The following is a 14,092-nucleotide window of genomic DNA, read 5'->3' on the forward strand; positions in this document are numbered from 1 at the left end:
GGTGTACATGACAGTGGCTTTGGTTAGCTCACTCCACCTTTGACATCTGACAAACAGCTGCAGCATGAAGACTGTGCAGTTAACTGTGGTGGAGAGCTGATACCTCACTCCAGTTTTTGGTGGGGTTAGAGTGACACAGAAGGACATCGTTTCAGACCTCAGGGTGAGCTGCTAACAGCTCTGTACACATCTGCGTGTTTCCAGTTGTCAGGTGAGGACAAACATACTGAAACCAAAAGTTGGAGACATACCGGTGGTTCGTGTTGGGCTTTCGGAGGATGTTTTCTTTCCCAAACTGTCACAACAGCTCAACCGGTCACTGAGCGAGTCTACACATAGATCCCACCCAGCAGGGCACTCACAGTCCCGTGGATTCATTCTGTTCTTTTGTCTGAGGCTAACGGCTCATTAAACAGTTACGAGTTTGAACCTTTCCTGTACCCGACTCTGTAAAGAGGGAATTCCCACTTTTGGCTCGGATTCCTAGCAAGGCTATTTCGCTGTTAACGGTTGAGTGACGACTGGGCCAACGATTATTATAGTTTACATTTTAGTAAGTTCAGTTAGGTGCATGGATATATGCCGAATTAATGTGCATCTGCCTATGACTCTAAAGGTCTCGTATGGTATACACACAGTCGTTTAATGAGAAACGGGTTTAAATCTGCTCAGATTTTAGACCACGTTCGGGGGAACCCTCTTTAGTCCACATCAAACAGCTCACAGAGCTGTAGATGAGGGGCCAGCGAGCTCCCGCGGCCCGGATCGCCTGTTTTGTTGGCTGTGTGAAGAGTTAACAGCAAGACAGCCTCGCAATCTTTATACGCGCCGAAGAAGATAAAGCTGAAGGACACACTTGTCCGACATCTCTCCTCTACAGCAGCGGACCTCAGTGACCGCTGCCAAATCTGCTCCAGCACAAAAGACAGAATGGATGCCCCCCACCACCACCACCCCCGCCCCCTTCCCCACAAAATAACCCAATAAATCTTCGTTGTCTTCATAGAGTGGACTCCATTACAGAAGAATACGAGCAGCTCACCTTTATAAGCTGGCTGGACGTATGTGTTATGAGCTCCACTGTTTATTCTGTAAATCCGCAACGCTGCTCGTCCGCTTCTTTTTACTGTCCGCTGCTTTGACTGACTGCTCGAGAATGTGGTGGAACCGCGACTGTCACGTTAGCGACCGTGACGAGCAGGGTTTCCGGTGTGATCTGTCAAAATAAAAGCCTGTGGCTTATTTCCCCTGAAGACTGCCTATAAAAAACAATATTCATATGATGCAATACACTTTAACTTATTCCAAATGAGGTTAAAAAAATTACACTAATCTCTGTAATTTTTCACGTGTGCACGAGTAGACCTGAGGCTTGTAATGTCCTTTCACCCAATATCAATACTCATAGAATAGTTTTGCACTCGTTAGCCTATTTGCTTTATCTTCCCTGATCATACTGTGTAACATGTTATTTCAAACCATTACATTTTTAAATTTGGATTTTATTTTGATACCAGTGAAAATTGCCGAAAAAATCACAAGGAATATACAAACATGTCAGTCTATAATGCAACCTAGTTCCGATTATTTTTTTTATTGAATCAAGCAACTGATTGAAAAAACAAGCCCTCCGAAGAGTTCACACTTCCGGTCTTTTTCTCTTTAACCAATCCGACGCTTGACGGCTCCAGACTGCCTTCGTGCGCGCGCCTCCGCGAGGGTGCGTTGTGTGTTATGGCAGGCTTTGATGGTAGTGTAGACTACAAAGGAAGTGCAAAGAGAACACCGAGCACGCGGCACAGACCGTGCACGGTGTGGTGCCAACCCGTCACGTTGAAAAAGAGTACTTTTCAGAAGCAGTTTCTACATTTCAGTAATGTAAACACCAGGGATCCTCTTGAAAGGAATTGCTGTTATGCCCATCAACTCATCTAGCTAAAACGGTCAAAATCTAAACGAAACCATTACTTTCAACAATTTGTGTCAAAGGATTTCACGGTAATTGTCTAAAAATAAACTGGAACCAATGTTATTATTAACTGTCGAAAGGCTTCAGATAAAAAAAATATAGAAGTATTGTAGACGGACATGACCACTGCGGAACCCTTCCACGGGTTCATGTTTCTCATACGGCTAATAGAGTGCGGGCCGTTAGCTCGGCGACATGCGCCATTGAAAACAAACGTACCAGATACGGCGGGTATTGCCGCTTTCGTTCATTTGTATTCTACCCCATTAGAAACCTTACTTCGTCTCCAGTAAACGTTCTACATTTTTGCGGACAATGGAAACTATATTAGAACAACAGCGTCGCTATCACGAAGAGAAAGAGAGGCTAATGGATGCTAAAACTAAAGAAATGTTACACAAGAAGTCGACGGTAAGTGGTGCTACTTAAGGCTAGCTTTAGCATTGCTACGCTTGGTCGTGAATCCCAGAAACGCTGAAATTAACATTTGTCCGTGTGTTTTTTCCAACTCTCATTTCAGCTGCGTGAACAAATCAATTCTGACCATCGAACAAGAGCGATGTTGGATGTGAGTAAGAGTTTGGACTCATTTAAAACTGTTCTCACCACCTGGCTAATAGTATTTGCTGGCAATTCAACGAATAACTAACCTTTCATAAAACCCAGGTTACAATTTTGTAAACGTGCAAAGCACTATTTATTAGCGGATTTGATGCATTTTCTTACACTAATCACGGGAAAAGAGGTCAGATAAAGAACGTAATCAGATGTACTGAATGAAGCGGTGTCACAACGAAATGACACCCCAAAAATCTGCCCCCAAGTGCGTCAGAGGTCATTAAAACTAGGTGTAAAATATAAATGGTTAAAACCTGACTTCAGAGACGCACACTGGAGACAAAGAATCACTTTTGATAATTAGCAGCTTTTCACTGTTAATGGTCAACGCTGGTAAAAAGGTGTCTGCGCTTCTTCTTGCAGAGGTATATGGAAGTGAGCGCAAATCTCAGAGACCTGTATGAAGACAAAGATGGGTGAGTGTTTTCTTAGCGAACAGTCATTTCCACTCAAATATAGATATGTTGGCTGGACCTTTGTGCGGTTACAGAAGTAAAGAAACAAACTTTTGAGCAGTTACTTGAAAAGTAGACCAACTAAAGGTGTATTCACACGAGAAGCCTGAAAAATCTTGTGACAGTCAGGATGAGGACGTAACGTTTCTTACATGTGGCACATGACAGGAGATGGTTAACGTCAGCTCCAATCTCACCACTTCTGGAAATGATGTGAATCTGCTAGACTATCGTCTGCTCTACTGTGACATTGTTGTTGTTCTCTAACTTGGGGTCCACACACACGCGGGTTTATTCACCAGTCTAGTAGCAAATCACTCAGAAACAGCTAGGTGATAATACTACTACAGCTGGGCATAGCAGTATGTTGGGCGTGTGAGCAGGATAGAAGACCAAATGACACCAAATTGTGAAGAAAAACGTGAGCTGTAGCATTACTGAACAAGGCACCTGAAAGGACATGCCCAGGGCTCACAAGACGAGGACACTGTTGGAAAAGACGGGTCCAAGGAAATATTCTGGAGATATTTTGGTTATTTGAAGTCTGATAACGAATCGGAGTAGCAAACTGTGTCAAAGGCATATTTCCATGAAGGCACATAACACCTCAAATTGTTTTTGCTAGGTCCTGGGTTTAAAAAATTGATTTCCCAATTCAAATCGATTTTAGCTTGTATAAAGCGATATCGATTCAGTAAATCCTGAATCGATTTTTAAATATAAATGTATTTTATCTGAAACGCCAGAACCTCAGCTTAAAGCTCACAAAACTATTTAAACAACCACCAAACAGCTAAAACACAAAATGAGAGCAGATACATGGATCCCACCAAAGACGTAAACACAGAGCGTGGATCGTTCACGTGACGGCACGCACACAGACACGCCGTCGGGGCTAAAAGCAGACAGCTCACAGATTCTGAAGCTGCAGGTTTCGGCACTCTGACCAAAATTCACTGAACCAGCAGCACAAGAAGCTCAAAGCTACGCTTCACGCCTAAGTTAGATAGATTAAGATAAGATTAAGTTTTTCAGAGGGTGGTCGGGATTGTTCATGGTGGATAACGGTGTGTTCACGACCTCTCCAGCATCAGGTGTCCAGTTTGTAGCCGACCACAGAGCCAGCATTCCTAATCGGTCTGTTCAGTCTGTGTCACGATGCTGCTTCCCCAGCACGCCAAAGAAAAGTGATGTGCTTGCAACAACTGAGTGAGATAATCGCCTCACACTGAAGCATCTGAGCCTGCATTGTTTATATATGCTCACTCTTCTTGTACATGCTAGGGCTGCCACAAACGGTTATTTTGATAGTCGACGTAATCGTGACTAGTCGACTAATCGTGGCAGCCCTAGTCCACGCCCCCTGTCGGTCTTCCACTTCAGCCTGTTGTAACGTCAGCCTGTTGACGTCAACTCCAAAGCCCTATCGGGTCCTTTTTTCCTCGACCGCATCAAGATCCTCTCCGAGGACGTGGGTCGTGTAGCCTTTCTCTTCCCTCTGAAGTCGGTCACTATCGCTCTGGTCTTGTTCACATTCTGAAGGCTACAGAATCCTCTGCTTCTGCTCATTACTAATACATCCAACCACTGCAGGATGTTCAGAGTATTTTTGTGGGTGGATGTCTGAGGTGCACATGGTGAACATTGGGGTGGCTGTAGCTCAGGTGGCAGAGCAGGTCAGCCACTAATCAGAAGGTCGGTGGTTCGATCCCAGGCTGCCTCCTGGTTGCATGACAAATATCCTTGGGCAAGATACTAACCCCATGTTTGCCTACTGGTGGTGGTCAGAGGGCCCGGTGGCGCCAGTGTCCGGCAGCCTCGCCTCTGTCAGTGCGCCCCAGGGCAGCTGTGGCTACAATGTAGCTGCCATCACCAGTGTGTGAATGTGTGTGTGAATGGGTGAATGACTGAATGTAGTGTAAAGCACTTTGGGGTCCTTAGGGACTAGTAAGGCGCTATACAAATGCAGGCCAACATGGAGACAGCACAGCTGCTGTACTGCACATCACCAATTCAGACAGAGCCCTGGTCAGCCTCATATACTGCATCCTGTCAGTCAGGTAGTTGGTGGATGTGTTTACTGACATTTGTGTAGCTTCACTGTCAGCAACAGTGGCTGAATTGTGTTAAATGCGATGCTCACCACACTGCTGTTACAGCACGTAGATGATTACATCATTCAAAGATTCGGTCTGTCTACTGAAGAGAAACAGTTTTACTTAACAAAAGAAGGCAGAAATCATGTGTCAGCTTATGTCTGATGCCTGATTGGCTGAACACAAAAGCAAGACGTCCTGTAATATGGCCCATCAGGATAATCTTCCACTTAAGCTGCTTTTGAATATGAACTCTGGATAATATGAGGAGAAGCGCTTATAGAGGCTACAGGACAAAAGGACTCACACTCTGTGAAGACTGCACAGTTACACTGTTCTCACACGAGTGCAGTAGGACAGTACACACACTTTGTAATAGACCACTGTCTGAGTAAAGATGGTTTAGAGCTTGGTCAGCATGCCTCTCCTGTGCACCTCCATTGGCTCTTGAAAAGTCCAGGGGTGAATGCATGACTGCTGCTTCAGAAAAACCAGCTGTCCTGATGACTTCCTCTTGTTCTTCTCGTGTTCCTGGATTATTTGTCTGACAGAATGAGGAGAGACGAACTTGCAGCCATCTCAGGACCAAATGAGTTTGCAGAGTTCTACAACCGACTCAAACAGATAAAGGAGTTCCACCGAAAGCATCCCAATGAAGTATTTATTCTTTTGATTCCAAAATGTCAACTGAAAGCGTACATCAGGTCTTTGAAACTGATTTCTGTTGTCCTTCCTGCAGATTTCCATCCCCATGTCTGCAGAGTTCGAGGAGCTGATGAAGGCCAGAGATAACCCCAGCGAGGAGGCTCAGAGTGAGTTCAAACAACACGTGCTTGTCCTGAGTCAAGAACACGTTTGCACGACATGCAAATCCCACAGAACAGCAGCTAGAGGAGCAAATGCTTCCTGACTTTTTCATTTGTTGCAACAACAAAAATGGGATCTAATGAGGAAACTCATAGAAAGTAGCTACACTGCATTAAGCATCACTTTGTGTGAAGAACGATTACTGAAGTGTGAGAATCAGATCAGTGTTGTTTGTTTTTGCACACGTGTGTTTGAAATCTGCAGTTGAAATAAAAACACAGCGATCTAAGACGATCAGAGCAGCTGATCACTGACAGTTTCTCTTTTAGTTCTAATTGTAGGAAATTTGTGCCATTTGGTGTCCATCCTGTTGGTGAAGGCTCCCTCTGAATGAGCCTGAATGAATGAATGACATTCATCACACATTTATACCAATACACTTTCAATTATACAGACCCACACAGCAGCCAACAAGTTTGATTTCATTTTGTAACAGCTGAGGAACAATCAGGACGTGGTCCAAGGTCAAAATTAGGATTAATAATCAGATGTTTGCAGATGTGAATACTGACCGTGTCCTTTTTCTCCCAGATAAACAGGACGTGGTCAGCATGTAGCAGCAGACTGTCAGCAGCCTTTTTATTGTTCTTGGCTTAGTTGACTGGATAACAATCGATCAAATGTAGGAAGTTAAATAGAGTTGAAAACAAGCTGGGCTGTTCGTAGACCTGCACAGTGTGTCATGGAAAAGCACAATAGCTCGTAGTATTTGTGCAGCATTGAAGTGCAGAAGAGCACTTTGTAAACGTCACAAATATGATATTATTAAATGGTTTGAACCCATTAGTTGGCTTCACGACTACCAAACCTGGCGGTTTAGTAGTCGTAAGTGTTGAGCAGCAGTAACGTTTGTAGGGAGACGTTTTTCTGGCTACTTTTGTTCTTGGGTCAAATTAGGAAATGTGATCGATGCCGGAGCTCACTGGAAAAGAAGCATGCAAAGCACCGATCATCTGCTTATGCTAATCAGTTCTGCTGCGAATCGCCACTAACAGAGAGCCTCGTGTTTGAGAACGTGTCAGACAGGCTGTAGGTGTTGTTACCATCTCACAGCTGGATTAGCTGCCCCATGAAAGCATCAACACTCTTTCTTCATTCATGAAAAGGCTCATTTAGGCAAAGCACTGGCTGCCTTTGGTTACCAAACACACTTTATTGTGTTGAGTTCCCCCACGTCTGCTCTGCAGTTGCATAACTACACTTAACAGTTATTGTAAGTAACATCTGTGACCTTCATACCCAGGCTTAAAGTGCCTGAATGACTTGTGTTTATGGCAGATATGGTGGACTTCACCGATGAGGAGGGATACGGCCGATACCTCGATCTGCACGACTGCTACCTGAAGTACATCAACTTAAAGGGAGCTGAGGTTGTGATCCTGAAGTAGCCGTTTATTCTCATTAATAAAGAATAAGCCTCCGAGCCAGGATGTGTCTGACTGCTGTCTGTGCCCTGTGTCTGTACAGAAGCTGGAGTACATCACCTACCTGTCTTCATTTGACCAGCTGTTCGACATTCCCAAGGACAGGAAAAATGCTGAATACAAAAAGTAAGTCCATGCTGCTTATTCAAGACGTCAGCTTGGAAGCATAACTGTAAAGAATCTGCTTCCTCAGTCACACGTCAGTGTTGCATGCAGAAGTGCACACGTTTAAATGCCTCGTGCTCTGCAGGTATCTGGAGATGCTGCTGGAGTACCTGCAGGACTACACAGACCGGGTCAAGCCGCTGCTCGACCAGAACGACCTTTATGGCAAAGTGCTGTCAGAGTTTGAGAAGAAATGGGAGAATGGGACCTTTCCAGGCTGGCCTGTAAGTTCTTCTGCTGGGACCAGTGAGAGATGATGGTTAGGTTTTGGGAACCTCTCTGACTTCTTGCGTGTGATTATTTGTAGAAAGAGACGAGTAGTGCTTTGACACATGCAGGTGCTCATCTGGACCTCTCTGCTTTCTCCTCTTGGGAGGTAAAATCAATCCTTGTTGACATGTGACTGAAGTCAAAGTGTTTTGCATAAATAATGGTTTCATATTTGTTTTACTCTCCGTTTCCCTCTTTGCTGTAGGAGTTGGCCTCTTTGGGTCTGGACAGGTTGAAGTCAGCACTCATGGCTTTGGGACTGAAATGTGGAGGGTAAGCTTCTAGAAACATGACAGGAGCAGCGTAATAACTCACTTTCTACAGCATTAAAGGCTGATTGTTTTCATATTCCAAGCAGAATATTACTGGAAAACCAGCTCTGTGGGGACAGGGAATCATCTGTGAACTACAGATAACCTCACGCCGCGCGTCCTTAGTATAGTGAGAGCCCAGTTTGAGACCACAAAGAGCATCCGGTGTTCAAAAAACCCAAATGAAATATGCAGAGCCATCGAGTGGTGACCTCTGTGGACAAGGAGGATGACAAAGAGCTGCAGAGAGCTGCTGACCCCACCTGTCGGCTGGTTTGAAGCCGTCTCTCTGTGGGTCAGTCGGACGTTTTGCCTGCTGTGCACCTGGAAAACAAAGCAGCTGACAGAAACTGTCTTTAGTGTTTGCCAAGTGTGTTTGTTGAGACATGTTTAAAACGGCACAGTACAAAAGTCTAGTTGGGGCCTTGTAACAGAGTCAAAAGGACGTCGGTGTTCTGGCAGCTGGTAGCCAGCAGTTAATGGTTGAATGTGTCTGTGTTCAGGACCCTGGAGGAGAGAGCTCAGAGGCTCTTCAGCACCAAAGGCAAGTCCCTGGAATCACTGGATCCTTCACTGTTTGCCAAGAACCCCAAAGCAAAGGGACCTAAAAAGTAAGAGTGTAAAACTGTCCCTCGAATGTCACGTCCTCATAACGTCTCATCAAAGTGTTCGGTATGTAGTTCTTAATGCTTTCCTACGTCACTCCAACAGAGACACAGAGCGGAACAAGGAAATCGCCTTCCTGGAAGCTCAAGTATACGAGTACGTGGAGATCCTTGGGGTGAGTCTGGATGTGTTAATGCTGCTGTTGGAGCTCGTGTTTCGAGCCGGCTTCGTGAGGAAACCACATGTTGATATGTTGCGTATGTGGCTACAGGAGCAAAGGCAGCTCACTCATGAGAACGTGCAAAGGAAGCAGGCCAGGACCGGAGAGGAGCGTGAGGAGGAGGAGGAAGAGCAGGTCAGTGAAAGCGAGAGCGAAGACGAAGACAACGAGATCATCTACAACCCCAAGAACCTGCCACTGGGCTGGGACGGCAAGGTAAAGCTGCAGACACACCTGCACAGAGTAACCGTTACGGCCTCAGTAACACGCATGTGTGAAATCTGCATGTGTTAACGCGAGTCGTGTCGATCCACACGCAGCCTGCGCTGCTGTTACGTGACGCTGATAGATCCCTCAGAGGACACGCTCTCACTTTAATGTCACGGCTACTTTTAAATAACATGTTTCATTGTTGTCTACCTGATCACCCGCAGTAACCGTGTGTGTTTGTCACTCCTGCAGCCAATTCCATACTGGCTCTATAAACTGCACGGGCTGAACATCAACTACAACTGTGAGATCTGTGGAAACTACACTTACAGAGGACCCAAGGCCTTCCAGAGGCACTTTGCAGTATGTTGCTGTTGTTGTTTTCTCGTGGTTGGCAGTGACTGTGGGGGCGTTTAAAGGTTGATGAACTTCCATGTTTGTTTAAAGGAGTGGAGACACGCTCACGGGATGCGCTGCCTGGGAATCCCCAACACCGCTCACTTTGCCAACGTCACGCAGATCGAGGATGCTGTGTCCTGTGAGTTGATTGGAGCAGATTCTGAATGCAGCTCGTGTTCAGATGTTAATGTATTTATGTGTTTTATGTCACTGTAGTGTGGGCAAAGCTCAAGTCCCAGAAAGCATCAGAGCGGTGGCAGCCAGACACAGAGGTACCAACACTCAGCAGACATTTGTGTTTTGTTGTGGTGTAGCTGCTAATTGCTTTTGCTGATGTGCTTTTCAGGAAGAGTACGAGGACTCCAGTGGAAACGTGGTCAACAAGAAGACCTACGAGGATCTGAAGAGACAGGGCTTGTTGTAGATGGGGGCTGAAAGACACCAACTCTGAACAGCTGCTTTAAACTCTGATTTTATCCTGTTTACTCGTGTTTCTTCTTTGTGAGCTGTAGAGTTGGTTTTAACAGCATCACCAACTTTTCATAACTTTGTAATGTGGCGACCATTTATGATCATAATAAAGTAGAAACTTTTGTCAGCACGCTTGTTCGTCCTGGTCCTTCAACAATTCCTAAAATCACCAGGACAGGACTGAAAATAGTCCCTTACATATTTGATATTTTAATACTGATGTATGGATGGAGCGAGTTCTGCAAGCTGAAGCTATTGTGTATAGTCTGTAGTCGGCGGTTCAGCTCCTGCAGCCGTGCCTGGTTTACAACAACCACGATGACTCGGATCATTTGGAAATGACGTCTGAAACCATCAGCAGAACCTCCGAAGCCCTCGAACACGACAGAGGGAGGACTCTAATATACAGGTGCTGGACAAAGAACATCATCAAAAAGTTGATTTATTATTATGATTATGATTATTCCATTGAAAAAGAGAAAGTTGCTGCAGGTGTAATGAGAGCCCAGGTTGCTCTGCTCATTCAAAGTACAAGAATATGGTCCAGCAACCTTAGATACAGATTTTGGTGAATCCCTCTGTACTCGACACGTCCATGTTGCTACAGGACTTTTGCTTCTGTTCTTCTCTGGACGTTCCCGTGGTGTATATGCTTCCACTCTTGTGTGTGTTATGTCCTTTCTATGTAACTACAGTTTAAAACTCTGATAACATCGACTGTGATTATTCATTCAAAACAGTTTTAATTAGTTTGATGACAACGCATCACAAAGGAACAGCAGTCATTTATCGATATGTAGGAGTCAGTATATCTCAGTTTCAGTGAAACATTCATTTGATCATCATCTTATCGTGTGTAGTTGAGGCTGTGGAGGAAAGAAAAAGATTAGTTGTCTCCAATCTGGAATCCAGACTGATGAGGTGCACTGCTTCTATCCAGCGTGTCAGCGATGCAGCAGCTTTATCGTTTGCACTGAATCGTGTTCATGGAGCTGTTGAGCTCCACCAGATGGCGCTCTTGCATCTGTGACGTTAACTCTGGGAAAACTAAAGAAAAAGGATGTAGACTGAAGAGTCCATCAACTGTTGTAGACCACGACAAACTAACACAATACAGGCATAAAGGGTCGATTTTTAAATTACGCCCATATTTTGAAAACATTTGTTAAAAAGAAAAAAATCTATGGTGGATTTAGCCTTCATATTTTAACACACACACACACACACACACACACACACACACACCTGTAATATGTTGCCTTTTGCTATGACAACATTGTGAACAGAAGAGATGACTCTGATTAATGGCTCGTCCTTCAGCAGATGAACACACGGCGCCGTATCAAAGCACCTGCACCGTGGTTGTTAAATTTATCTATGTTTTTGACAGATATCCATCCATCCATCCATTTGCGTCCGCTGATCCTTTTCAGGGTCGCGGGGGGCGCTGGAGCCTATCCCAGCTGTCATAGGGCGAGAGGCGGGGTCCACCCGGGACATGTCGCAGGGCCAACACACAGACACAGATAATCATAATTTACAAATTTTACCACACATGTCAGCACGTTTAGAACGGGCAGACGATGGTAACGGTGAGCAGGTCACACTCCCCCCTCAGGCCAGGTCTTCAGGTTTCCCACAAAATCATCTTTAGGGTTTACAGAGGATCATCCAAACAACAGCAAACAGTGAGTGAGTGGCGGTTGTCCTCTGACCTCTGAGAAAGGCCAGAATGCTTCAAGCTGATTGGACGGCAGCCGTAACTCATTTACAACAAGGTGTCTGTCAATCCACAGCTGGAGTGAACAGCACTGTCCTGCCTTGTACCCACGGTTCAGGCTGCTGGTGGTGGTTCACTACTGTGGGCTCCTTGGTACCAACTGAGCAGACTTTAAACGTGACAGCCTGCCTGGATGTTGTTGCTGACCATTTCATAAGAGTCATCATGTTCAGAGGATGTTAGATCATCTCAAACTGCTCTCACTGAGATGTTCAAACAGTCTTTTGAATCCTCACAGTGAGTTAGCTGCACTGAGACGTCCTCTGACACAGCCTTTGCTCACTCACTCTGTTCCCTGTCAAAACATAGCTTATCTCAGCTAGCTATGGTTGATCCAGTCTTGTCATTATGTAGTTAAAGAGATTACTTATCTCAGTGGAAAAGGTGCTCTTGACATCACTTACATGCATGTGGAAGCATGTGACCACCGAGACTGTAGCAAAGTTATTTGGAAATATGTGGATAACTGTGTTAATCTGTCTGTGGTATCAGACTTGGTGTGTAATCAGAGTAATAACCTGTAATATTAAACATTTGAAAATGTGGTGTCAAATCTCTAAAGATCTGTTAACAGGTAAACATAAGATGGCTCAACGCTGTGTGTGGGGACGGTTGGTGGAAACATTTTGTGTGGACCTGCCGGTGCATTTACGGAATAAATGAAACGTGCTGGTGGTGAGAAATCAGAGCATTACAGAAGATGGCAAACCATCTTCAATAAGTCAATAACTGTTCGTCTCTATGAGTTTGTCCAGCACAGTCGCAGGACCGGAGCTGTAAGACTGTTTAGTGTCAGTGATCATTCAAATAAGAATAGTATTGTTATCCTCGTGTTTGCCTTCTTTCTGTTTCTCAGCCTTTTTCTCTACAAAGACTTCTGAGAGAAGCACGCTGCCTTCCAAGTGCTACGCTGTACATTTGCAGTGATTGGTGACTCGAGGCTCGACGATTTATGTTCACTGCCAGCAGCACGAACGTCTCGTTTTCATGGGCACAGGCAGAGCCATTAAAGCCAGGCAACAGGTCGTCCTGAGGGACCAGCTTTGCTCCAGTGAGTCCTTCACACGAGCCGGGCTGCTTGGATGTCGGCTGGTTGGCTTTTGTCTGCTGATGTGTTCCTCTTCCAACTGCACGCCACCGAAATACTGCCATCAGGTTAATTACACAAAAACCCTCATCTGCACAATGAAAGCTGCTCTACAGACCGTATGAAAACACATTCTGATAAAAACAGCTTGAAAGTGTCTTCTTTTAATCTGAAAGGGGAAAAATGCAGGAAATATCCAAAAGACCTGAGATGCTGATGTTTGATATCCTAAACACAGTTTAGCAAAGCTGCTTTGGAGAGACACTGGTTAACAAATGTATTTCACCACAACTGCCTCAAATTGACAGTACTGGTCATTTATTTTTTATTATTCATCAACTTTTGTTCCTGAAATTAATTTCTTGATTATTTCTGGCATCTTGGAGAAGTCCAGCGTGCCAGCTCAAACTCAGATATAAAAACATATCAAGTTAATGTCTAATAAATACCAACATCAGTTTTAGTTTTATGGAAGTTTCTACAATATTTAATCACTGGAGGTCCTGTGTGTCCTCAGAAACGTCTGCTCCCTTTGGAACCAGACAGACGACCCTGTTCTGTTTTCTGTCTCATTATGAGAACCACAGCAGGTTTAATGACCTCATTAAAATGTTCCCCTGCACTGACCGTTAGCTCTGGTGTGTCCGACAGTGACACCGGCAGGTTCTCCATCGATCCCAGTTTGATTTTTTTGCCCCTGATGCTCATCACAGCTCTTTTATCTCTTAAACTCTCTCAGATTTTCTTCACAGACCGTTTAACTCCCTGCTCTTACATGTAACTGATGGACGTACATGAAAGAAGTGGCCATTGTTAGAGGACCAGCTCACTACTGTGGCTCCATAGTGCAGTGTTTTACACATTTGGCTAAGAAGCAAAAGATCCCCAGTTTACTCCAGTATCACTCCAAGGAGTGACAAATATATTGGGGCTTATGTCAAGTAGGACTCTGTGATCAGAACTTTGAAGCATCTTTTTCAGAAAGCCCATTGGCACAGGAAACTTTCTTGTAGTGACTGTTGACTCGTGGCTGCTCATCTAAACTCAGGCAGCTAAAGCATGTCCCAGCTGTCAAACTCACTCCAAACGTAAACATCGATAGTTCTGAGATGTTAGAATGAAGCTGTGATGACTCATCTCTGGC

The 14,092-nt window shown here is 44.8% G+C and overlaps 3 protein-coding genes across 7 annotated transcripts in view; 1 reads left to right on the forward strand and 2 right to left on the reverse strand.

Annotated features, from left to right (window-relative positions):
* Positions 1-1,197, reverse strand: part of LOC146683809 (ubiquitin-conjugating enzyme E2 E2-like) — a 58,582-nt gene extending 57,385 nt beyond the window's left edge. For 3 of the 5 annotated variants that reach the window (XM_085447005.1, XM_085447003.1, XM_085447006.1), the window contains exon 1: positions 1,043-1,197. The gene's annotated coding sequence lies outside the window, so the exon portion shown is untranslated. Of the gene's footprint in view, positions 1-251; positions 315-1,042 lie in introns of those variants that run through there. The other 2 variants (XM_085447007.1, XM_085447004.1) reach the window with 2 other exon arrangements.
* The window catches only part of LOC146683801 (uncharacterized), a 246,868-nt gene that overhangs the window by 194,038 nt on the left and 38,738 nt on the right, over positions 1-14,092 (reverse strand). The gene's annotated exons all lie outside the window — the stretch shown is intronic.
* On the forward strand, positions 1,763-10,211 carry sf3a3 (splicing factor 3a, subunit 3). The gene is made up of 17 exons (XM_085447030.1): positions 1,763-2,380; positions 2,490-2,537; positions 2,951-3,003; positions 5,690-5,795; positions 5,878-5,950; positions 7,284-7,375; positions 7,473-7,555; positions 7,680-7,818; positions 7,902-7,970; positions 8,070-8,137; positions 8,679-8,786; positions 8,887-8,956; positions 9,053-9,217; positions 9,464-9,574; positions 9,659-9,749; positions 9,827-9,882; positions 9,957-10,211. Exons 1-17 carry the CDS (start codon positions 2,285-2,287, stop codon positions 10,032-10,034), a joined length of 1,506 nt encoding a protein of 501 aa, XP_085303156.1. The 5' UTR covers positions 1,763-2,284; the 3' UTR covers positions 10,035-10,211.

Source organism: Copadichromis virginalis, linkage group LG22, assembly GCF_057382275.1.
Source record: "Copadichromis virginalis isolate Kocher_CV1m ecotype Utaka linkage group LG22, C_Virginalis_male_GT1.1, whole genome shotgun sequence".
Classification (NCBI taxonomy): Eukaryota; Metazoa; Chordata; class Actinopteri; order Cichliformes; family Cichlidae; genus Copadichromis; species Copadichromis virginalis.